The following is a 24,603-nucleotide window of genomic DNA, read 5'->3' as shown; positions in this document are numbered from 1 at the left end:
AGTGGGCTAACAATATTATTTCGGCATTACTCCGGACTAGTACAGACCAGTACAAGCAGATACACACACACACACACACACCATTTCACATCACCTCACATATATGAAGCAGACGTTTCACGCTAGTATATATAGTCTATTTCTATTGTTAGTACATTGTAAGTTGTAGCAATAAAACTTGTAAAATGTATGACGTCAAGGTCAAGAATTGTCAGTCTCGATTATAGTCACTATGCACAGTAGTCCTACAGATTAAATATCCTGGACAGTTACAAGATAAACACAAACCACATTGTCCATTGTTCTGCGGACTGGGATAGGTCCGAAAGCTGTGTACAAGTATAGATTGAGGGAGAAGGGGAAGAGGACCAGAACTAAATGGGGATGATTGTTTTGTTTAATATGAAATACATGCTCTGTGGTGTGTACGCATGGCACGGCTGCCACAATCATACTGTAATCAATCAATTTGTTTCATACTAGTATCTTGTTGTTGTGAGATTTCAGACATGGCACATGAGAGATGGCGTCATCATCTGGACTATGTCATCGTACTGCTTGGCTTTGCAGTTGGATCCGGGACATTTATAAAGTTCCCGTACCTTTGTATGCGTAATGGCGGCGGTAAACTATTTTTCTGAACTGTTTAACCTTTTGTACTTGCCATCACTTGGATGTTAACCCCACCACCAAAACCCACCCCCCACCCATTTATCGTTCGTAGTGAGTCGTTTGAGTCTGTGCTGGCGAGGCCCCGCCACGGTAATCGTTTTAGCTTTAAGTTTCACTAATTGAAGGTGTGGATTTAGTTATTTCTGAGAGAAAAAACGTATTTCATCACTGAAAACAGGATAGACCTAATAATCCTATGTTAATTCGGATTTACTTCCCTTCTGGAATTGACAGTACAGATTCCTCAGGACAGATATCCAATAACCTTGAACAATACATCCAGAATGATGAAACTGATAAACGACAGTACTCGTACGTTTACTTCATACCTGTTGTTACAATGAATATATTTTGATTGAATTACAATACTCAATATTTCCTTTAGGCGCATTCCTCATCCCATTCGTCCTGTTTACAATTGTCGGTACTATTCCCTGTGTATTTCTGGAGATGGTCATCGGTCAATACTCACAAAGTGGGCCTGTCAACGTCTGGAACCTGTGTCCACCGTTTAAAGGTAACCTTTTTTCTTAAATAATTATTGTAATTAGTGAGCGATTTAAATATATTCCGGCAGTTTATGAAGCCAGTTATCATTAATATACCCAACTGATTTTTAGGTGTACATGGTTTTATGTTGTTGGCTGCATGCATTGAATTTTGTAACTGTTCCCACATCAATACCTGCACTCAACAGGGAACGGGGCGTGAGAACAGTTACAAACACATGTCATCGGGGGTATAACTGTATAATGATGGAAAAGTGGAGTTGTATCTGCATCTACGGTCCCCTGTTGTTGGCTGCGGGTATTGATGAGGAAACAGTTACAAACATATGCCCTGGGGGGTATAACTGTATAAGGATTGAAAAGTGGAGTTGTATCTGCATCTACGGTCCCCTGTTGTTGGCTGCGGGTATTGAGGTGGGAACAGTTACAAACACATGCCATGGGGGGTATAACAGTATAATGATGGAAAAGTGGAGTTGTATCTGCATCTACGGTCCCCTGTTGTTGGCTGCGGGTATTGATGTGGGAACAGTTACAAACACATGCCCTGGGGGGTATAACTGTATAAGGATGGAAAAGTGGAGTTGTATCTGCATCTACGGTCCCCTGTTGTTGGCTGCGGGTATTGAGGTGGGAACAGTTACAAACACATGCCCTGGGGGTTATAACAGTATAATGATGGAAAAGTGGAGTTGTATCTGCATCTACGGTCCCCTGTTGTTGGCTGCGGGTATTGAGGTGGGAACAGTTACAAACACATGCCCTGGGGGGTATAACAGTATAAGGATGGAAAAGTGGAGTTCTATCTGCATCTACGGTCCCCTGTTGTTGGCTGTAGGAATTGAGGTGGGAACAGTTACAAACACATGCCCTGGGGGGTATAACTGTATAATGATGGAAGAGTAGTTTTGTCTGTATCTATGATTCCAGGTATTGGTGTGGGAACAGTGATCATCATGTTTCTCTACACGACGTCCTACAGTGTAATCTTTGCTTGGTTTGCCTACTATTTCTACAACTCATTTTCATCCTCCCTTCCGTGGGGGCACTGTGGCAACACCTGGAATACAGAAACATGTATATCTCATACCATCGATGACAATAGAACGGTAACTAATGTCTCAGATATGCTAACCAATTCAACTGTTGGCACGTATGGTACAGGCCCCATTAATGTTACATCTGCCATCGGAATGACTGCTACCGAAGAGTTTTGGAGGTAAGCATAGGAATACTACTGATGATAATAAATATTTTCTGGTTATAGAACACACACAGCACAAGACTTTCCAAGCCAAAGCCCATTACAGCAGAACATATATCAGATTAGCTCGTAATTTCCTTGTGGATTATGAAATGTAGGCTGCCTCTTATGATCTAGAATTTTTTGCATTCACTTTACTATTCTAACCTTACGGATGCCCTTGAAGAAATGTGAACAATATTTATTGTAAGGTTGTGTTTGATGTGCCCATTTAACTGAAAGGGTCATGACCAGAAAATATTATGTGTATTGTTAAAAGTATGCCTATTTGAAAACACCATTTTTAAGGAGTTACGTTTTATTTTAGAGAAATTTAATTATGACTAATACAGGATATTTTACACAAATAAGAAGCGCACATTATCTTGTTTGTTTCATAAGATTACAAGTGCTTCAAGTTACCTCTGGATTAGAGACAATTGGTCACCTACGATGGACAATGGCCGCTTGCCTCCTCATCACTTACGTCATATTATTCCTCTGTGTATTCAAGGGAATCAGGGTATCTGGCAAGGTAGTCAAATAAGTCATTTTAAAATGTTTGTATTCCATTTCGTTCGTTCCATTTCGTTCGTCGAGATTATGCCTTTCAAAGCAACGTAACGGTAATGTTAACCTAGCTTGTGATAATTGTATGTGAGAGTCGCGGAATAACTAAGTCATCGACCATCAGTATGAAATACTTGGCTTAATTTCTGGTTTAATTTTCTCTTTTCAGCTCGTGTACGTCACCGTCGCGGTGCCATACGTCCTCATGCTTGTCTTCCTCGTCCGTGGTTGTCTACTTCCGGGATCCGCAGATGGAATTTACTATTACATCTACCCACGGTTTGAGAAACTACTTGAACCCAAAGTAAGAGTTTTATTGGTTCAAACCTAAAATACTCATGAATATGTACTTTAACTTTCGTGATCACAGAGGAAAAGCAACTTGGTATGTAGCTTGGTGGGAAGGGCGATCGCGTTTGATGCATCCTACTTCTGTCTGGATTGTTGGCTGAATAGTGTTTGGAGTTGATTACTTCTCTACAACAAAACGCATGATGTTGTTCTTTGTTTATTCAGATATGGATTGAGGCATGCAGCTTCGCCTTATATTCCTTGGGTATTGGATTCGGATGTGTCATCACGCTGTCTGGGCACAGTAGGTTCAGCAATAACTGTTTCAAGTACGTACAACTATATGTTCAGGTTAGTTTATGTAAGGATAAGAATTTATGGATGAATAACTTCTTTATTACAATTAATTTATTAAATATTAATTGTAATAAAGAAGTTGTTCATCCATAAATTCTTATCCTTACTTAGCACTCCAAATTCTAATTGCCTATCAAAGGAGGTTAGTTTATATTTCGACTATATACTTCGATTAAATATTCATACAAGAGACTGTTATTTATGCAACCGAGGCTGTTTCATGACATAAGGACAGACACATCTGTTGATCAAAGTTAAAGCCCAGTTTATTATTATTGTAAATTACATCCTGAAACAATTGTAAAGCCTTCGTTAGGCGTATTAGAACGACGTATTACGAACGGAATTGCCGTACTTCGAACATACTAGGGACGTGTTACGATTTCAGAACGTGTGAACACCGATCGGGTCGACTTCTCTTTGGAGGCATGATGTGTACAGCTAGGAGCCCTGAACTTGAATGAAGACTGGCTACAACGCGCTCAGTATCCATAGGAGACGGGCCAGGACGCGAATACACACGCACTTGGGACGAGATGAGGACGTACTGCGAACGAGTTGGTCGGGTTAAGAATAAGTTAGAACTGGCTTGGACGCATTGTGAACGAGGTAGAACGAGGTTGAACTGGTTAAGAACGGGCTTAGACCGGCTACGGACGTGCTCGAACTGCTTCGAAACGTTGTCGGAATGGGGTGAACGGGCACTTTCACACGATCTGAACGGGATAGAAACGGACTGCAGACTGGTTAAGAACGAGATAATAACGAGATAGGCTTATGAACGACCTAGCATCGTATTTTATGCCAAACTACGCGTTCTACCGTGATCACAGCCCGCTTTGGTATTTTGTTTAGAACGGGGTAGAACAGGATAGAACGTCTTTGGTGTGATGGTAGCATTACTTGAACTGGGTCAAAGTTTCTGCTGCGTTTTATCATGGACTCAGTTGCATTTATCTTTGCTGAGTCATCTATAAATGAAATGTTTGAGCCGAGACTGTTTAACTGCGCCCCACTCATGGAGAACCGTAAACACTCTTCAAAGAAAGAAACGCACAGGTAGATTTTGTTAATCTTGTTAATATATATAATATCATTGATACAAATATGAAACTTTGGAGCTCGATAGTCATGTTGTCGTTGTACAAAGGCATTGAAACCTGTTCATTGTCATGTCACATAAGGCCATAAGGCTGCGCTGAACGCTGTATCTCGTGTGACCGCCCCGGGCAGCAATCACGGCTCTGCATCTCTTCGGCAGTGACTGGATAAGTGTAGGAATTCTGTCCTGCAGAATTCTACGCCATTCTGCTTGTAACGCGTTGCCCAGTAATGAGAGTGTCTGCGGCGTGTCCTGACATTGACGTATCGAGTTCATCCCAAGGTGATCGATTGGGTTGAGATCCGAAGATCTCGACGGCCAGGGCAAGGCATTGATGCTGGAATTATGAAGGTAGTCTACCGTGGCAAGAGCTGTGTGCGGTGGAAAGTTGTCCTGTTGAAACAGATCCCTCTGGCGGTCAATGATTGGAAGAAGGTGAGGTTGAAGAATTTGATTCATGTAGCGATTTGCTGTCAAATTTCCCTGAACGACAACAAGTCTCAGATCTCGTGGTGTAGGATATGGCCCCCAACACCGTGACACTACCGCCTCCGAATTCGTCAAATAAAACGCTTATTTCGACAGCGATAAACACGGTCTTTCGTCTCACCGGTGAAGAAGAAATCATCGCTAAACCACACTCGTCTCCAGTTTCTCAAATGCCAAGGCAGAATGATATGGCACCTAGACAAGCGTCGCTGTCGATGGATCTGTTGCAAACAGGGACGATAACTGGTCTTCTGGGTCGGATTCCAGCCTCGCGAAGATGGTTCTTGACAGTCTGGTTCTATATCGTCCTCAAACCAGGGACGCATCCTGCAGTCTCCGTAGCTGTGGCATTCCGATGACGTAGGATGAACAGTCGAATATAGCGATCCCATGCAGGGGTGGTAACTCTTGGTCGGCCGATTCTCGGACGGTCTGCAGTGGAATCGAACTGTGTGTGTCGGTCCCAAAGGCGTGCAACAGAAGACGGCGACTCCCCTCTTTAGATACGTCCTATAGCGATGTTCCAATCAGCAGCGCTGAGTCACGGCATTTTCGAAAAATGTTGACAATTGAATGACAAATTATTGGCCTATGCTAGCCTTTTCATAACCACTACCACGAGTTAAGAATGCCATAACTTGCACGTGCATTTTGCATTACTCTTTTCCTCCATGACAGTTTTGAACAAGTGTTGAAACAATGCCGTTTAAGACATTACCAATCGTCAATTGCTTCGTTTTGAAGCACCGTTTGTCGAATATCAGGCCACCAACATTTTCCAATGACATATATCCAATTCATATACCAGATTTTTTGTGTAGTAAGGTTCAATACTACATACTACCTGTTCGTTTCATTTTTTTAAGAGTGTATATTTCTCAACAATCTTTGCACTTGTACACAGCAGACGTAGATCAAACGTAACGTACCGTTGTATTAGTTTCAACAAATAAGAAATTGTACTTTCGTGTCACTGGATTTCCTGGTTCATCTTACTAACATAAATACTTACATTGCTATGTTTATACCATGAATGGCGGGTGCTACCCGCGGGTGCATGATATACTGACCCTTTTCGCGAACACCTGGTATCATCACTTTCTTAAATCTTTTCTATTCTTCAGAGATGCTATCCAGGTAACGCTGATCGACATGATAAGCACGATCATATTTGGATTTGCTTTCTTCGCGGTTATTGGGCATGTTGCCTACAAACGGGGTCTATCTGTGGAGGATTTTGAATCATCAGGTGAGACTTACTTTGACGTATACGGAACAGATATCGTATGGCAGTTATAATAATAATAATAATAATAATAATAATAATAATAATAATAATAATACGTTAATCCACCGTACCTCATCTTCCCGAGGCAAGTGAGTTAACTGACTATAAAAGTCCAGTTGCCGATTTAGGCTGGTATTATGGAGTTACATTTTGACTGGACTAACGAGTCTTTGCATAGTCCAATCAAAATCGCGCACCGAAATCGAAATCCGGTTCGTAAAGTGTCATGCAGATTTCGGTCGACTGCAGGATTTGCAAAACATGTGCACCGCTAACTCGTTGTCAACAGATATTTTCTAAATCTTATCATGCTTTTAATCAAAGTGCTCACGTGATTTGATGCATTTCGCGATGTAAGACTCGTTTTATCACAATGTAGATATTGATTATCAATCAGATCGTCTTGACTGGGCGCCACCGTATTGTTTGAAGCAAATGCAGGTGATACGAGAGGTTGAATCTGATTGGTCAATAGGAGAGGCATTGAAAGGACATAACTCGTAATAGCCACTGGTGGCGCTACGATCGAGCCCAGGAATTCCAGCCTAGTTCGGCAAGGGTGGAAACTGGACTTTTAAAGTGAGAAGTGTTTTGCTTGTGTTGGGTCCGACTTTGCCCGGGCGGTCAAAATCAACTTTAAACACACAGATGTATCTTCAAATGTGTTTACATCTATAGATTAGTGTTATATCTACCTATATACCACTTTATTATGTCACGGTACATCGTATTTAAAAAAAACAAGGGGCTCAAATTGAAGCATTTCTACTGTATTTTCTTAAGAAAATCTCTGTCGGAAGTGTTCAGTCCGACTTGGCCCGGGCTGTCAAAATCAACTTAAACCTCACAGATGTATCATCAAATGGATTCACATCTTTAGATTAGTATTATATCTACCTAAATACCACTTGATTATGTCACGGTACATCGTATTTAAAGAAAACAAGGGGCTCAAAGTGAAGCATTTCTACTGTATTTTCTTAAGAAAATCTATGTCAGAAGTGTTCGGTCCGACTTGGCCCGGGCTGTCAAAATCAACTTAAACCTCACAGATGTATCATCAAATGGATTCACATCTTTAGATTAGTATTATATCTACCTAAATACCACTTGATTATGTCACGGTACATCGTATTTAAAGAAAACAAGGGGCTCAAAGTGAAGCATTTCTACTGTATTTTCTTAAGAAAATCTATGTCAGAAGTGATCGGTCCGACTTGGCCCGGGCTGTCAAAATCAACTTAAACCTCACAGATGTATCATCAAATGGATTCACATCTTTAGATTAGTATTATATCTACCTAAATACCACTTTATAGTGTCTCAGATCGCTGTACTTAAAGAAAACAAGGTGCTCAAAGTGAAGTCATTTTCCCTTTACATTCTCAACATAGTCTCTATCAGAAGTGTTTGTCTTTTGTTGGGTCTGACTTGGCCCGGGCTGTCAAAATCAACTTAAACCTCACAGATGTATCATCAAATGGATTCACATCTTTAGATTAGTATTATATCTACCTAAATACCACTTGATTATGTCACGGTACATCGTATTTAAAGAAAACAAGGTGCTCAAAGTGAAGTCATTTTCCCTTTACATTCTCAACATAGTCTCTATCAGAAGTGTTTGTCTTTTGTTGGGTCCGACTTGGCCCAGGCGGTCAAAATCAACTTTAAACACACAGATGTATCTTCAAATGTGTTTACATCTATAGATTAGTGTTATATCTACCTACAAACCACTTTATAATGTCACGGTACATCGTATTTAAAGAAAACAAGGGGCTCAAAGTGAAGCATTTTTACTGTATTTCTTAAGAAAATCTCTGTCGGAAGTGTTTGGTCCGACTTGGCCCGGGCTCTCAAAATCAACTTAAACTCCACAGATGTATCATCAAATGGATTCACATCTATAGATTAGTATTATATCTACCTAAATACCACTTTACAGTGTCTCAGATCGCTGTACTTAAAGAAAACAAGGGGCTCAAAATGAAGCCCTTTTCCCTTTACATTCTCAACATAGTCTCTATCAGAAGTGTTTGTCTTTTGTTGGGTCCGACTTGGCCCGGGCGGTCAAAATCAACTTAAACCTCACAGATATATCATCAAATGGATTCACATCTTTAGATTAGTATTATATCTACCTAAATTCCACTTTATTATGTCACGGTACATCGTATTCAAAGAAAACAAGGTGCTCAAAGTGAAGCATTTTTACTGTATTTTCTTAAGAAATTCTATGTCAGAAGTGTTCGCGTAGTTTTGTGCTTAAGTCACTTGGACATTGTTTAGCTTCATAAACTGTTCATAAGAAACATGTCAGACAGCTTTGACATCATTGATGACTTAGTCTTATGAGATGTGTAAACCTTAGGGGAAATGAGCTCAAGTAAATACAGAAACAGAGGGTCTAAAATTGCCACAGTGTTAGTCCCGAAAGTATATTTAGGATTTAAATTGTGATTAAGGAAGTAGAGGGTAGAGAGAGAACAAGATAACAAAACGTCCGCGCTCCCTACTCCTAGCGCGGATTGTCTCCTCCAACGTCCGCGCCCCAAACTCTCCCATATCCATTCATAGCAACAACATAGCCGTTCAACCAGCCATCCACCCAATGTCAAGGACAACACGCTCACTGCCACACACGCCGACGCATAGCCCTTACCCACCCACCCCCCGCTCTAGCCCCCGGTTTATTAGCTTAGGTTACCTACTCATATCCATTAACCCTTTTCTTTTCCCCAAATCATTATTTATTTATTTATATTATTAGTATTTATACATCAGCTTAACTGATATTCTTTCTCTCTCTACCTATCCTATTTATTTTATACTCCCCTAGACCGTGGCTAACGTAGGACTTTCTCTATCTCTTACACGGCCTCTTACTGCCTCTACAACCCCAACCCTTCTCCTCCTACTTTATCCCCCTTCATTTACAGTATTTTGGGCTAGACGTTAATCATTATTACCACTATTCATAATTCTATAGGACCCGTCTGCCCCGAGTGCGAAATAGCCAGAGGTTGAAGCGCTCGTTAAATCTCCCAACTATTGATTGATTGGACAGTGCATACAACTGTTCGGCAAACAATATCAAGCAATATTTTAGATTCAGAATCAACATACCATGACATAACAGAAACATATATATTAAATTGTATATATTCATATTTGCCGCTATTCACGATAAATTTATTTTACCGTCACTGTTTAAAACTACTCTGAACTACTTGTATGTATAGATCATCTTATTTGTAAACAGTAGGCGGACGTATTATATATTTAACTGTTACAAAAGTCTGCTGAAATCTTCTATTTCTTTATTATGTAAAATGCTGTCAACATGAATAAATGCCAATTATTTCATAACACTCCAAATATAGTTGTCATAATGAACATAGTCTTAAAGTATATTTGTCACATGCAATAATACTGTCCGGTATTACTAGTAATATTTTCAATATGAACCACATATTGTGAGAATCCAGTGAAAAGGAACTGAGTAAAGCAGTGGTAAAATCTATCCATAAATACAAAATTGTATATTTTTGGATATTCCATATATACAAAATTGTATATTTTTGGATATACCATATATACAAATTGTATATTTTTGGATATACCATATATACAAATTGTATATTTTGTATATATTGGAATTTTCCCTTGTGATACTTTCACTGGCCACTGACAAAGATTAGCAGTATTAGAATAAGAAACTAAATTAAATCCAGTATGACGTGAGGATGTGTAAGCATACAGAAAACTAAGAGAGCCCAACTTACTTCAGTTTCTGTACCGTACTTGCGCTCACCTCCTTTTGCATCCTGCGTATCATTCAACCTGTCGGATCGACTTGTCACGGGTGGTTCATAATCTTAAACACCACGACTGTAAAACAAAGTTGCTTACTTACTTACTTACTTACTTACTTACTTACTTACTTACTTCTTACTTACTTACTTACTTACTTACTTACTTACTTACTTACTTACTTACTTTAGAGATTTAACGTGCGCTTTCCGACAGATGCGTATTTCGCACACGGGCCCGGCCAGGCCATTTAATGTGTTTCCGAAAGGTGCGAAAGTGGTGTGCAACCCAAGAGGGGGCTTTAGGGGTTGCTTATTTAAAAAAAGTTGCTAGATATATAGAGAACTTTACTTACTTACTTATATTGGAGATTTTACGTGCGCTTTCCGACTGAAGCGTATTTCGCACACGGGCCCGGCCAAGCCATTTAATGTGTTTCCGAAAAGGGGAAAAAGTTGTTTGGCAATCCAGTAGGGGTGTCCACTAGGTTGCTTATATAGAATTTTGGAAATTTTGAAATTTGGAAAAAATGCCAAGAGGGTTTGGGGGACGAACTAAGGGACCTGAGTATGGAAGTTTGTTAGTTTGATTATGTGGTCTGGTTTTGGTAGTTTATTGGGGTTTTAAATGCGATTTATTAGTTCTGTTTTGATAAAGTATACGCCTAAGGCTTTGAATTTTTCTATTTTATTTTGTGGGTTTAGGATTGCTTCTAGAGTAAGAGCCTTATTTAGATTTAGGGTGGTTTGTAGTGTAGTTCAGTGTGTTAGGTAGTGGGTGCAGTGTATGAGTGCGTGTTCTGGGTTTTTTTGCTGTTTGCAATGTGGGCAGGTTCCTGTTGCGTGTTTTCTTATTATTTTGAGGTGGTTATTTAGGTTGGTATGTGCTGTTCGGAGTTAAGTAATTACTCTGTCGATTTTGTTTGGACGGATGTAGAATTTTTGGTTTGGTTAGCGGTTTTTTTATACCTTTTTGATTTGGCTATTTGAGTTTTGATATAGGTTATGCCATTTTTTGGTGATTTTTTTGTTTTTTAACACTTTTAATTTCTGATTTGGAGATGGGTAGGTTTAAGCTTATTTCTGGGATTCTAAGGGATAGTTTAGCTGCTTTATCGGCGTTTTCATTGCCGTATATTCCTATGTGGGTGGGGATCCAAATGAATACTATTGGTTTGCCTGCCTTAGTTAAATCGTTTGAGCTTTTTAGTTACTTACTTACTTACTTACGTTTGGAGATTTAACGTGCGCTTTCCGACTGGAGCGTATTTCGCACACGGGCCCGGTCGGGCCATTTAGCGTGGTTTTGAAGGGAAAATAAAGGTGTTGCAACCAGAGGGGGGTTTTAGTGGTTGCTTATATAAGTTTTGGAGATTTTGAAATTTGGAATGCATGCCTAGGGGTGTGGTAGTGTACTAAGGGAGTGTGTTGGTGTGTGTTTGTTTGTTTATGTGGCGTGGTTGAGTGTTTTTAGATGCGGATCATTAGATTGGTTTTAGTTAAGTATACGCCTAGTGCTTTAAATTTTTCTATATTGTTATGTGGATTTAGGATTGATTCTAGGGTTATGGCTTTATCTAGTTTTAGATTTGTTTGGAGTGTTGCTCGGTGGGTTTGGTAGTGCGTGCAGTGTAAGAGTGCATGTTCTATTGTTTCCAGGTGTGGGCAGTGTGGGCATTTTCCGGTTGCGTGTTTTTTTATTTTTAAGAGTTGACTGTTTAGTTTAGTGTGACCTGTTTGGAGTTTGGTGATTATTCTATCAATTTTCTTGGATGGATGGAGGATTTTAGGTTTGGTTAGAGGTTTTTTGAGGATTTTGATTATCTGTGTGTTTGTTTTTAGGTATGTCTTATGCCATTTTTGGGTGATTTTACGTTTGTTAATGCTTTTGATCTCTGCTTTAGATATTGGTAGATTAAGGCTTATTTCAGGAATTTTGAGGGATTTTTTGGCGGCTTGATCGGCGTTTTCGTTTCCATATATTCCTACGTGGGCTGGGATCCAGATAAATGCTATTTGTTTGCCTGCCTCTGTTAAGTTATTTGCGCTTTTGAGTATTTTGTTAATGAGTTTAGGGCGGTTTTTGGTGTTTTTATTTTGGAGGGCCTGTAGTCCACTTAGTGAGTCTGTGAGTATTAGGATTTTTTTATGTTTTTTAGCATGTTGGTTATGGAGGGCGGATGCTATGCCCATTAACTCTGCAGTGAAGATGGATTGGTTGTTTGGGAGTCGATAAGATTGAGTGTTCCTATTTGGTTGTGCTATGTGGACTCCGAAACCAGTGCGATTTGTGATCGGATCGGAAGATCCGTCTGTGTAGATGTGGCACCAATTTGGCCAGTTTTCGTGTATGTAAGCTAGTGTGGTGGATTTAGCTATGTTTGGATCGGTTTGTTTGTTTATTGAGTTTGCCAGAGATGTGTCTATTTTGGGGATTTTTAGTTTTGGGGTAAATATATTTGATGGTTTGCAGTTTTGTTGGAGGTTATCTATTTGGTTTTCGTTTAGGTAGTTGAAAATTCGTTGAGATATTGGAGTAAGTAAAGGGTTCTTCCTAGTTAGAGCCTGGTTACGAGGGCGGATATTTTCGTTTATGAGGTTTTGGATGAGAGGGTTTGATTGGGACGAGGCCCAGAAATTAAGGGTTAAGTGTTGCCTACGTAGGTTTAGTGGCATTTCTCCTGTTAAGGCCTGAAGTGAAGTGAGAGAGGTGCCATGTTGGGAACGTGTGACTATTTTAAGAGCTTGGTATTGGATTGAGTCTAGTTTTTTGGTTAGGTTATTGCTAAGCGTATCATAGATCGCACATCCGTAATCTAATTTTGACCTAATTAGTGATGTGTAGAGAGAGAGTAGAGTATCTTTGGAGGCCCCCCAGTTGGAGCCGGTGAGGCATCTTAGTGCGTTTAGATCTTTGCTGCATTTAGTTGTTAAGTTTTTAACGTGGGCCTCCCATGTTAGGTGTTGATCGAAGATTAGCCCTAGGAATTTCGTTTGTTTTTGGAACTTAATTGGTTTATTGTTTAATTTAAGATTTGGGGTGGTGTGTTTCATTTTTCGGTGTTTGAAGACTATTCCTGTAGTTTTTTCGGAGTTTAGGGAGAAGCCCCACTTGTCTGCCCATTGCTGTATTTTAATTAGGGATTTTTGGAGTAGATTTTGGGAAGTTGACATACTTTTTGTGCGGATCCAGAGGGCTCCGTCATCTGCGAATTTGGATGTTTTAATTTTAGGGGATAGGCCCTCGAAGAGATCATTGATCATTATGTTAAAGAGTGTTGGGCTAAGAATGCTGCCCTGGGGAGTGCCGTTTTCTAGGGGACACTGGTCCGATAGAACCTGGTCTATACCCACTGTGATTTTTCGGTTATTTAGGAAGTCCTGGATGTAGTTAACGATTTGTCCTTTTAGTCCTATTTTTTTAAGTTTTTGAATTAGCCCGTTGTGCCAAACCATGTCGAATGCTTTTGAGAAGTCCAAGAAGATGCCTGTAGTATATTGTTTGTTGAGTTGTCCTGTTTTGATCTCCTGTTCTAACCGGGCGAGATTGTCTAGAGTTGAGCGGCCAGGAGTGAACCCGCTTTGGTCTGTATTTATGGTGTTGTTTAGAGTTAGGTAGTGTTGTAATCTATTTTTGGTCATAGATTCCATTACTTTACATAAGTTTGAGGTCAGAGATATTGGCCTGTAAGAGTTAGCTTGGTTTGTAGGTTTGTCGGGTTTAGGGATAGGGATAACTAGAGCCTGTTTCCAAGAGGTTGGTACCTGGCCGTTTAGGTAGATTAGATTATAGAGTTTGAGTAGTGACTGGAGTAGCTTGGGAGGGAGTTTTTTGATTATTTGGTAGGATGTTAGGTCTAGTCCTGGGGCTGTTCCCTTTTTCCTGTTTTGGAGTACATAGTTTAGTTCTTCTATTGTGAAGGGTTGGTTTATTTCTAGGTTATCGCTTTTTAGTATAGAGAACTTTAATTTATGGTGTCTTTTAACCATCAGGACAATAATACTGAGTGGTCCAAGTCAGGTTCAGGAGAAGTGTGTTTTCACAGAACGAGCTGCTCGGAGATGCAGCACGTATTCTCGCGGTATGGCAGATTACAACTGTCTCAGATAATCCTGTTTTCCTAAACACACTCATAGATAATAGAAGCATTAAGCAGGGTTGAGGGAGAGGTTTATCCTGAAATGCAAAGTGTCCCACCTTACCTTCTCCAAGTGTTACCCTGTGAGCATGATCCTTGAAAAAAACACGACGGATTAGGTAAAAGCAAGGGATTTTCCGACCAGACACATACCATGAAAAAAGGGCTTCACTTTAAAGAGTATACTTCACTCCAACACATTTGGTGAAATTTTCTTGAAAGATACAGTGAAAGTGCTCGACTTTAACAGATCAGTTTTTTTTTAGTTATCGTGCGACATTATTAAGTGTTATATAGGTAGATATAATACTAGTCATGTTGAGAATGTAGAGAAAAGGGGCTTCACTTTGAACTCATGGTTTTCTTTAAATGCGATAAACTGTGACATTATAAAGTGGTACATAGGTAGATATAACACTGATCCAAAGATGTAAACACATTTGATGATACATCTGTGAGGTTTAAGTTGATTTTGACACCCTGGGCCAAGTCGGACCGAACACTGTTTTCCTTCTGAGACACTATAAAGTGGTATTTAGATGAATATAACACTAATCTATAGATGTGAATCCATTTGATGATACATCTGTGAGGTTTAAGATGATTTAGACAGCCGGGCCAAGTCGGACCCAACACAAGCCAAACACTTCTGATAGAGACTATGTTGAGAATGTAAAGGGAAAAGGGCTTCACTTTGAGCCCCTTGTTTTCTTTAAATGCGATGTACCGTGACATTACAAAGTATTATATAGGTAGATATAACACTAATCTATAGATGTAAACATATTTGAAGATACGTCTGTGTGTTTAAAGTTGATTTTGACCCCCTGGGCCAAGTCGGACCCAACACAAAATCAAAACACTTCTGATAGAGACTATGTTGAGAATGTAGAGGGAAAAGGGCTTCACTTTGAGCACCTTGTTTTCTTTAATTACAGCGATCTGAGACACTATAAAGTGGTATTTAGGTGAATATAACACTAATCTATAGATGTGAATCCATTTGATGATACATCTGTGAGGTTTGAGATGATTTAGACAGCCGGGCCAAGTCGGACCCAACACAAGCCAAAAACTTATGATAGAGACTATGTTGAGAATGTAAAGGGAAAAGGGCTTCACTTTGAGCCCCTTGTTTTCTTTAAATGCGATGTACCGTGACATTATAAAGTATTATATAGGTAGATATAACTATAGATGTAAACACGTTTGAAGATACGTCTGTGTGTTTAAAGTTGATTTTGACCGCCTGGGCCAAGTCGGACCCAACACAAGCCAAACACTTCTGATAGAGACTATGTTGAGAATGTAAAGGGAAAAGGGCTTCACTTTGAGCACCTTGTTTTCTTTAATTACAGCGATCTGAGACACTATAAAGTGGTATTTAGGTGGTTATAACACTTATCTATAGATGTGAATCCATTTGATGATACATCTGTGAGGTTTAAGTTGATTTGAGAGCCCGGGCCAAGTCGGACCGATCACTTCTGACATAGATTTTCTTAAGAAAATACAGTAGAAATGCTTCACTTTGAGCCCCTTGTTTTCTTTAAATGCGATGTACCGTGACATTATAAAGTGGTATTTAGGTAGATATAACACTGATCTATAGATGTGAATCCATTTGAAGATACATCTGGTGTGTTTAAAGTTATTTTTGACCGCCCGGGCCAAGTCGGACCCAACACAAGCCAAACACTTATGATAGAGACTATGTTGAGAATGTAAAGGGAAAATGGCTTCACTTTGAGCCCCTTGTTTTCTTTAAATGCGATGTACCGTGACATTATAAAGTATTATATAGGTAGATATAACACTAATCGATAGTTGTAAACACATTTGAAGATACGTCTGTGTGTTTAAAGTTGATTTTGACCGCCCGGGCCAAGTCGGACCCAACACAAAATCAAAACACTTCTGATAGAGACTATGTTGAGAATGTAGAGGGAAAAGGGCTTCACTTTGAGCACCTTGTTTTCTTTAATTACAGCGATCTGAGACACTATAAAGTGGTATTTAGGTGGATATAACACTAATCTATAGATGTGAATCCATTTGATGATACATCTGTGAGGTTTGAGATGATTTAGACAGCCGGGCCAAGTCGGACCCAACACAAGCCAAAAACTTATGATAGAGACTATGTTGAGAATGTAAAGGGAAAAGGGCTTCACTTTGAGCCCCTTGTTTTCTTTAAATGCGATGTACCGTGACATTATGAAGTATTATATAGGTAGATATAACTAGAGATGTAAACACATTTGAAGATACGTCTGTGTGTTTAAAGTTGATTTTGACCGCCCGGGCCAAGTCGGACCCAACACAAGCCAAACACTTCTGATAGAGACTATGTTGAGTATGTAGAGGGAAAAGGGCTTCACTTTGAGCACCTTGTTTTCTTTAATCACAGCGATCTGAGACACTATGAAGTGGTATTTAGGTGGATTTAATACTATTCTATAGGTGTGAATCCATTTGATGATACATCTGTGAGGTTAAGTTGATTTGAGAGCCCGGGCCAAGTCGGACCGAACACTTCTGACAGAGATTTTCTTAAGAAAATACAGTAAAAATGCTTCACTTTGAGCCCCCTGTTTTCTTTAAATACGATGTACCGTGACATTATAAAGTAGTATATAGGTAGATATAACACTAATCTATAGATGTAAACACATTTGAAGATACATCTGTGTGTTTAAAGTTGATTTTGACCGCCCGGGCAAAGTCGGACCCAACACAAGCCAAACACTTCTGATAGAGACTATGTTGAGTATGTAGAGGGAAAAGGGCTTCACTTTGAGCACCTTGTTTTCTTTAATCACAGCGATCTGAGACACTATGAAGTGGTATTTAGGTGGATTTAATACTATTCTATAGGTGTGAATCCATTTGATGATACATCTGTGAGGTTAAGTTGATTTGAGAGCCCGGGCCAAGTCGGACCGAACACTTCTGACAGAGATTTTCTTAAGAAAATACAGTAAAAATGCTTCACTTTGAGCCCCCTGTTTTCTTTAAATACGATGTACCGTGACATTATAAAGTAGTATATAGGTAGATATAACACTAATCTATAGATGTAAACACATTTGAAGATACATCTGTGTGTTTAAAGTTGATTTTGACCGCCCGGGCAAAGTCGGACCCAACACAAGCCAAACACTTCTGATAGAGAGAATGTAGGGGGAAAAGGGCTTCACTTTTGAGCACCGTGTTTGCTACTGCAATATGAGACACTAAAGTGTTATATAGGTAGATATGATATTATAATTAGTCTATAGATGTAAAGTATGTGTTGTTATTTTAGAAGCGCTTTGACAGTTATTAACACGTATCGTGTCAGTCCTATGACATTCGCGAATATCCACTTGCAGAAAACATCCTGTGTTGGTTTAACATGAATTAGTAAAGGTTAATTAGGTATGCCAAACACGTTAATTAATGAAAGAAGAGTAGTCAAAACACTGTCATTTCGAAGTCCTGCCCAGGACATCACACCCCTCCACGCTAAGGTCGGTGAGAAACCTTCTCATCAAAGTAAAGACACAGTCAAGACATTGACTTTTCGGTATGAACTCTCGGTATGTAGCTATGATTATCAGTTTATTACATTGCTGAAGATACAGTTTGATTCAAACTCAATTAAATGAGCAAAACTACCCGTTTCTGGACATTTGAGATCTGCCTAGATATGCACGTTTCGTTTTATTATTCTGCAATCCATTTTTAGTATTACCCGCTGGCCCGGCCCGACCTTTCTTGGCCCGACTTTTAGGCAATCCCCAAAGAAAGGCTTATGAATACACACAATCTGTTCAGGATTACTGTACATATCCTTGATGAATACTATCTTTGGTTTTTTTCAGGATTCAATCTGATATTCATTGTCTTCCCACAAATCCTGACTTACCTCCCTCTGCCTCAAGTGTGGGCGGTTTTCACCTTCTTGATGCTGATGACTCTGGAGATAGATTCACTGGTGATGTTCTTTTCAGCAGCATGCCATATGTTATACATATAATGTTCTCCGTAAGGATTGCAATTTAGAATATGTCCTCAGGAACCTATGCTGGTCGTAAGAAGCGACTTAAATGATCGGTAGGTCACACCTCATAATATCAATCACTGGACCGTCTGTTCCATACTTGATACTTATAGGCTGTCGTCATGTAGCTGCAGTTTTGGACCGTTTAGCGCAAACAAAAGAAACAACATGCTGTATACTGCACTCTCTACTTTGTACAATAGAAAGGCAGTGTACTCGAACTAGTACTGGTAAACATGAAGCAGTTATAAACAGGTGATAGTATCAGTGCCCAGTGCCTTTAGTTAACTTCGTTACACTGTGTTCCTATATATCCAATCAGGTTATGTTGTATTGACAGGTTCCCGCATTTGAAATCGTCGTGGCTGCAGTAAGAGACCAGTTTCCGGTACAAGCTGAACGTAGGTGGCTTGTCACTGGCGCGATCGCTGTAGGAAACTTTCTCTTCGCATTGCTGTATATTACGCAGGTAAGATGAAGTCCAGTGTCGTTGCCTCGGTTTGAAACATCTATATATCACATTAAGACACATGAAGGTGTGAACACGCTTTTCGTGATATGATATCACATAATATACCATGAGTTAACTTACGTCATAACCTTGATATACTTTTACCTGATGTGAATGCAAACCCTAAAAAATAACACAACATAATAGTTACAACATTCATGCTACTTCAAACTAAATTATGTACAGTAGGATGATCACTGTTCTAATCTACCTCTGAGTTCCCGTATTTCAGGGTGGAATATACGTTTTGACGCTCGTGGACTGGTTTACATACTTCCCATCCGTTGCAATTTTTGTCATTCTGGAATGCCTTGTTGTTGGCTGGTGTTATGGTAAGTTCTGATGCCAATGTGCCTTGTTGTTGGCTGGTGTTATGGTAAGTTCTGTAGCCAATGTGCCTTGGTGTTGGTTGGTGTTATGGTAAGTTCTGATGCCAATGTGCCTTGTTGTTGGCTGGTGTTATGGTAAGTTCTGATGCCAATGTGCCTTGTTGTTGGCTGGTGTTATGGTAAGTTCTGTAGCCAATGTGCCTTGTTGTTGGCTGGTGTTATGGTAAGTTCTGATGCCAATGTGCCTTGTTGTTGGTTGGTGTTATGGTAAGTTCTGATGCCAATGTGCCTTGGTGTTGGCTGGTGTTATGGTAAGTTCTGTAGCCAATGTGCCTTGTTGTTGGCTGGTGTTATGGTAAGTTCTGATGCCAATGTGCCTTGTTGTTGGTTGGTGTTATGGTAAGTTCTGATGCCAATGTGCCTTGGTGTTGGCTGGTGTTATGGTAAGTTCTGTAGCCAATGTGCCTTGTTGTTGGCTGGTGTTATGGTAAGTTCTGATGCCAATGTGCCTTGTTGTTGGCTGGTGTTATGGTAAGTTCTGATGCCAATGTGCCTTGCTGTTGGCTAGTGTTATTGTAAGTTCATAAGTCGATGTGCCTTCTTGTTGTCTTGTTATGGTACGTTCTGAAGCCAGTGTGCCTTGATGTTGGCTGGTGTTATGGTAAGTTCTGTAGCTAATGTGCTTTGTTGTTATCTTGTTATGGTAAGTTCTGTAGCCAATGTGCCTTGTTGTTGTCTTGTTTTGGTAAGTTATGTAGCCAATGTGCCTTGGTATTGGCTGGTGTTATGGTAAGTTCTGTAGCCAATGTGCCTTGTTGGTGGCTGGTGTTATGGTAAGTTCTGTAGCCAATGTGCCTTGTTGTTGTCTTGTTTTGGTAAGTTATGTAGCCAATGTGCCTTGTTGTTGGCTGGTGTTATGGGAAGTTTTGATGCCAATGTGCCTTGGTGTTGGCTGGTGTTATGGTAAGTTCTGTAGCCAATGTGCCTTGGTGTTGGCTGGTGTTATGGGAAGTTCTGTAGCCAATGTGCCTTGTTGGTGGCTGGTGTTATGGGAAGTTTTGATGCAAATGTGCCTTGGTGTTGGCTGGTGTTATCGTAAGTTCTCCTGATGCCAATGTGCCTTTTTGTTGGCTGGTGTTATGGAAAGTTCTGATGCCAATGTGCCTTGTTGTTGTCTTCTTATGGGAAGTTCTGTAGCAAATGTGCCTTTTTGTTGGCTGGTGTTATGGTAAGTTCTGTAGCAAATGTGCCTTGTTGTTGGCTGGTGTTATGGTAAGTTCTGTAGCCAATGTGCCTTGTTGGTGGCTGGTGTTATGGGAAGTTCTGTAGCAAATGTGCCTATACGGTACAAGTGCTACCGGACGTTGTTGATGTAAAATACGGTACAAGTGCTACTAGACCTTCTAAAGCTAACTGCTCTTTTGTCAGGTCTAAGTGCAACTGGGCCTTGCTAATGTTGTATAATGCCCGAGTGCTTCCAGGCCCTGTTGATATTATATAAGGTTTGTTCATGGACTTCAGAAAATGCGTGAATTCATTAAAAAAAAAACACATGAACATGCCAAAATGTCAATTTACAAATCAATAGCGTTGTGTGTCCACCTCTGGTTGCGATGCAAGCAACACATATTCGTCTCATGGCATGGACCAGGCGTCGCACAAAGTCCTGTGGGATATCTGTCCATATCTGCTGGAGCATGTTTCGAAGTTCCTGGAGTGTCTGTGGAACACGTGGTTGACGTCAAAGGCGCCGATCCATCTCATCCCGCAGGTGCTCGATTGGTGAGAGATTAGGGGGGCGACCCGGCCAGGACATGACATTCACGTTGTTTTGTTGAAGAGAGTCCTGAACAAGTCGCGCAATATGAGGCCGGGCGTTGTCACGTTGAAAGGTAACAACAGGGCCGATGATCTCGTCGCGGTAGTGCTGTCCATTGAGATTTCCCTCTACCACTATCAAACGGATCAAAATGTCCTGTCAAAATGGGATGTCTGTAGGGTCTTCTGCACATCTGAGCTGACGACGTTCGGTTTGTGAAGATATTCGTCGAAGGCCAGGGATGCTTCTTGCAGTCACTGTTGCGGGCTGGAATCGATTTCTTAGGTGTGTTGTTTGAATCCAGTTGTCTTGTCGATTATTGGTTACGCGTGGCCTGCCACTCCGAGGATGGTTGCCAACGTTGCCATAAACACCAAATGGTGTTTCTGTGGACGTTAAATTGTCTTGCAACATCACGTTGACTCGATCCTGCTTCAGGCTAACCAGACGCTCATTTTCGGACAGGCGTGACATTTCGTAATGTTGATTAATTGCGTAATTTTGTTGTTTCTCTGAGTGGTTGTTGTCAGCACGATGCTAAACAATGCATATGGAATCCCATTTACACACATGTTTATATACCCATTCTTCTTATGAGATTTGCATAAAAGTCAACTTTTGCATGGAATGCATGTTTTTCTGTAGCAGTTGCGTTTTTATGACTTGATCCCATACATGTTCTACAATATTGAAAACCAAACTTTACTTGTTTGAAAAATACACTAAAATATTGGTGTCACAGGAACTTTTGTTGTTGAGTATATTTAGACTAAATAAAACCCTGTCATCGATTGACAGTAAAATAACTAGAATATTACAGATTGATATTTAAAACTAGCATACAATCATAAAAATATACTACTATATGGAACAATACAATATGAAAAGTGCTATTGTTCGCCAGCAACTGAAGGTAGATCACAATACTTTTGCTACCAGCATGGACCCTGAATCAGGTTATATTCCAATAGTACTACGTCTGTCAACGCACAGCTCTTTTGTCAATTGATTAAGAATTCGAAAGTCCTGGCCTATACTCCATTGAACTGTGGGGTGAACTCTGACGCGGCGTGCGTTAATGGCCTGAAGCGCCTCACGTACAGGACCAATATTGTTCAGCTCTGCAGGAGGAGCGGCTCTGTGTCTCAATGGTTCCCGTCGTGACTTTCATTCAGGGCAGGAAGGTCTTTTTCAACCTTCATTCCGAATATACTTGATGTTACATAGCAGTTAAAAATCTACAAGTCATGTACTTGACATAGTTATTTACCGTTAGACCATTATACATTTCAGGCGCAAGAAGGCTTCAAGAGGACATCAATTCCATGTGGGGAAAGTCTGTTCCCCACGTGATGATAATCTCTATCAAGTACATCTGCCCTCTGCTTCTACTGGTATGCTTCACAACAGCTAAATATATGTGAAACAATATAACTCAACCCCATAAAAAACCTCCACGAAGGTTATTTGGATATCAGGGCCTATTTCACGTGTTAAGTACATTCCGAAGTAAACATATATAGTTTCAAATACATTTTGAGTTATAATTAATGTTGTATACGCTACAGTCGGTAACATTTCATCTGTCCGTGAAGAATATTGAGTGAGTGAGTATGGTTTTACGCCGTTTTTAGCAATATTCCAGCAATATCACGGCGTGGGACACCAGAAATGGGCCTCACACATTGTACCCATGCTGTGAAGAAGTCAGCCACTGATCATAGCGCCCATTTCAGGTGTACCCCGCCCTCATATTACTGGAATATTGCAAAAAGCTGGAGACCTTATTTGCCTGGGGGTGGAATTTATAAAAGCATACCTAGTACGCCAACATAAAGTCATCAGAATTTTAATATGCACATGAACACAGAGAACTCCATATTTATTGTGGTGACATTTTCAACGCGATAAGTGACTGCATCCAAGAAGGTATATTAACTAGATATATTGTAAAATGACGTTTGTTCTATAGTGCATCCTCACCTGCATATTTTTCATGATTCACTTATCAATAGCATGACTAAATCGCATGCATATAATATGAAAATGTTAAACAATAATATTATTATGACATTCGCTAAGTAGAGACAGTACTTCATGATTTGATCACTATTTTTTATAGATTATCTTCTGCCATTCCCTGTATTCATACCGGCCTCCTAAGTATGGTGACTATGACTACCCTCCCTGGGCCACGGTAGTTGGCTGGATGGTATCTGTTTGCTCTCTGGTTCCGCTTCCTATCGTTTTCGGCGTAACTGTCTTCAGATCAAGTGGAAACACTCTGAAAATGGTAAGTTGAATCATTTATTTGAACATTTGCAAAGGTATATGTTTTAGATGTAAGAATCGCATTCAATAATTACATTTGCATAAGTAAATGTCCGAACCTAACATGATTCCGACCATTTTACAGCTTGGTCTACACCACTTCGAAAACTATATAATCTAAAAGGTCGAGTAGCCTAGTGGTTAAAGTGTTCGCTCGTCACGCCGAAGACCCGACATGGGTTCAATGTGTGAAGCCCAATAGCTGGTGTCCCCCGCCGTGATGTTGCTGGAATATTGCTATGTTTCTAGGTTTGTCAGCACCATACCTGGGCTCGTGGGTTTCACCGAAGTGGTAAACGTCTGAGACCTGCATCACTTCGGGCTTTACTCCCACATTAAGCTGACACGCCGTGATATAACTGGAATGATTAAAGCGGCGTTAATCTCAACTCATTCACTCACTCACTCACTCACATTGATTTATCCGAAACATAGAGTAAGTTACTTTATATATAGTCTACAAACAATCTGAAGCTTATAAATTATTAAATAAATCTTTGGTGTATTGACACAATAAACGACATTTCAGAAACTAAAACATGCCCTGGTTCCGGATCCGTCTTGGATACGTAGGACGTCAAGTGACAGTACAGCAGATGAAGTCCTTCAGCCAATGGCCCTTGAACAAGAGAGATGTCTTCCATCAGAAAGGACATCGAGTGTGTGAGTCGGGATTAACGCCGCTTTGAACAATATTTCAGTTATATCACGGCGTGCCAGCTTCATGAGGGATATTTGATGATGAATATTTACAATCTCAAAAGAGAACCGAGTTCAATATTTTTAACACATTTAATTTTTCATTTTTGTACACACGACAACTAAAGTGAACCACAAAAGAAACGTCACCATGGATAGATATATGAGAAACCTTTTTTGTCCAAACACTGTAAACATACTTGAGACATATGAAAAAGATGAAACTGATTATCAAGGTTGAAATTAAAGAGTCAAAAGTTCTTAAAGTGAAAAACAACACTAGTCTCTGAGAAAATGGCATCACAAGTCAAAATCTCGTGTGTCCGCCATGTGCTTTGATGACTGCTGTGCAACGTCGATACATGGAATGGATGAGACGGTTGATGAATGCCAT

General features: G+C 40.1%; 1 protein-coding gene across 1 annotated transcript; it reads left to right on the top strand.

The window, feature by feature from the left end:
* Positions 1-509: 509 nt before the first annotated feature.
* LOC139470164 (sodium-dependent dopamine transporter-like) lies at positions 510-24,177 on the top strand. The gene is made up of 13 exons (XM_071252467.1): positions 510-624; positions 1,058-1,189; positions 2,112-2,400; positions 2,827-2,959; positions 3,164-3,298; positions 3,511-3,614; positions 6,358-6,482; positions 18,342-18,454; positions 18,861-18,989; positions 19,264-19,363; positions 22,473-22,573; positions 23,302-23,472; positions 24,040-24,177. The coding sequence occupies exons 1-13, from the start codon at positions 510-512 to the stop codon at positions 24,175-24,177; spliced, it is 1,785 nt and encodes a 594-aa protein (XP_071108568.1).
* The last annotated feature ends 426 nt before the right edge of the window (positions 24,178-24,603 follow it).

The sequence above is a fragment of the Haliotis cracherodii genome, unplaced genomic scaffold, assembly GCF_022045235.1.
Source record: "Haliotis cracherodii isolate W230 unplaced genomic scaffold, xgHalCrac1.p SCAF_20, whole genome shotgun sequence".
Taxonomy (NCBI): Eukaryota; Metazoa; Mollusca; class Gastropoda; order Lepetellida; family Haliotidae; genus Haliotis; species Haliotis cracherodii.
Note: the sequence above shows the minus strand (reverse complement) of the source record. Positions and strands in the feature narration are given on the sequence as shown.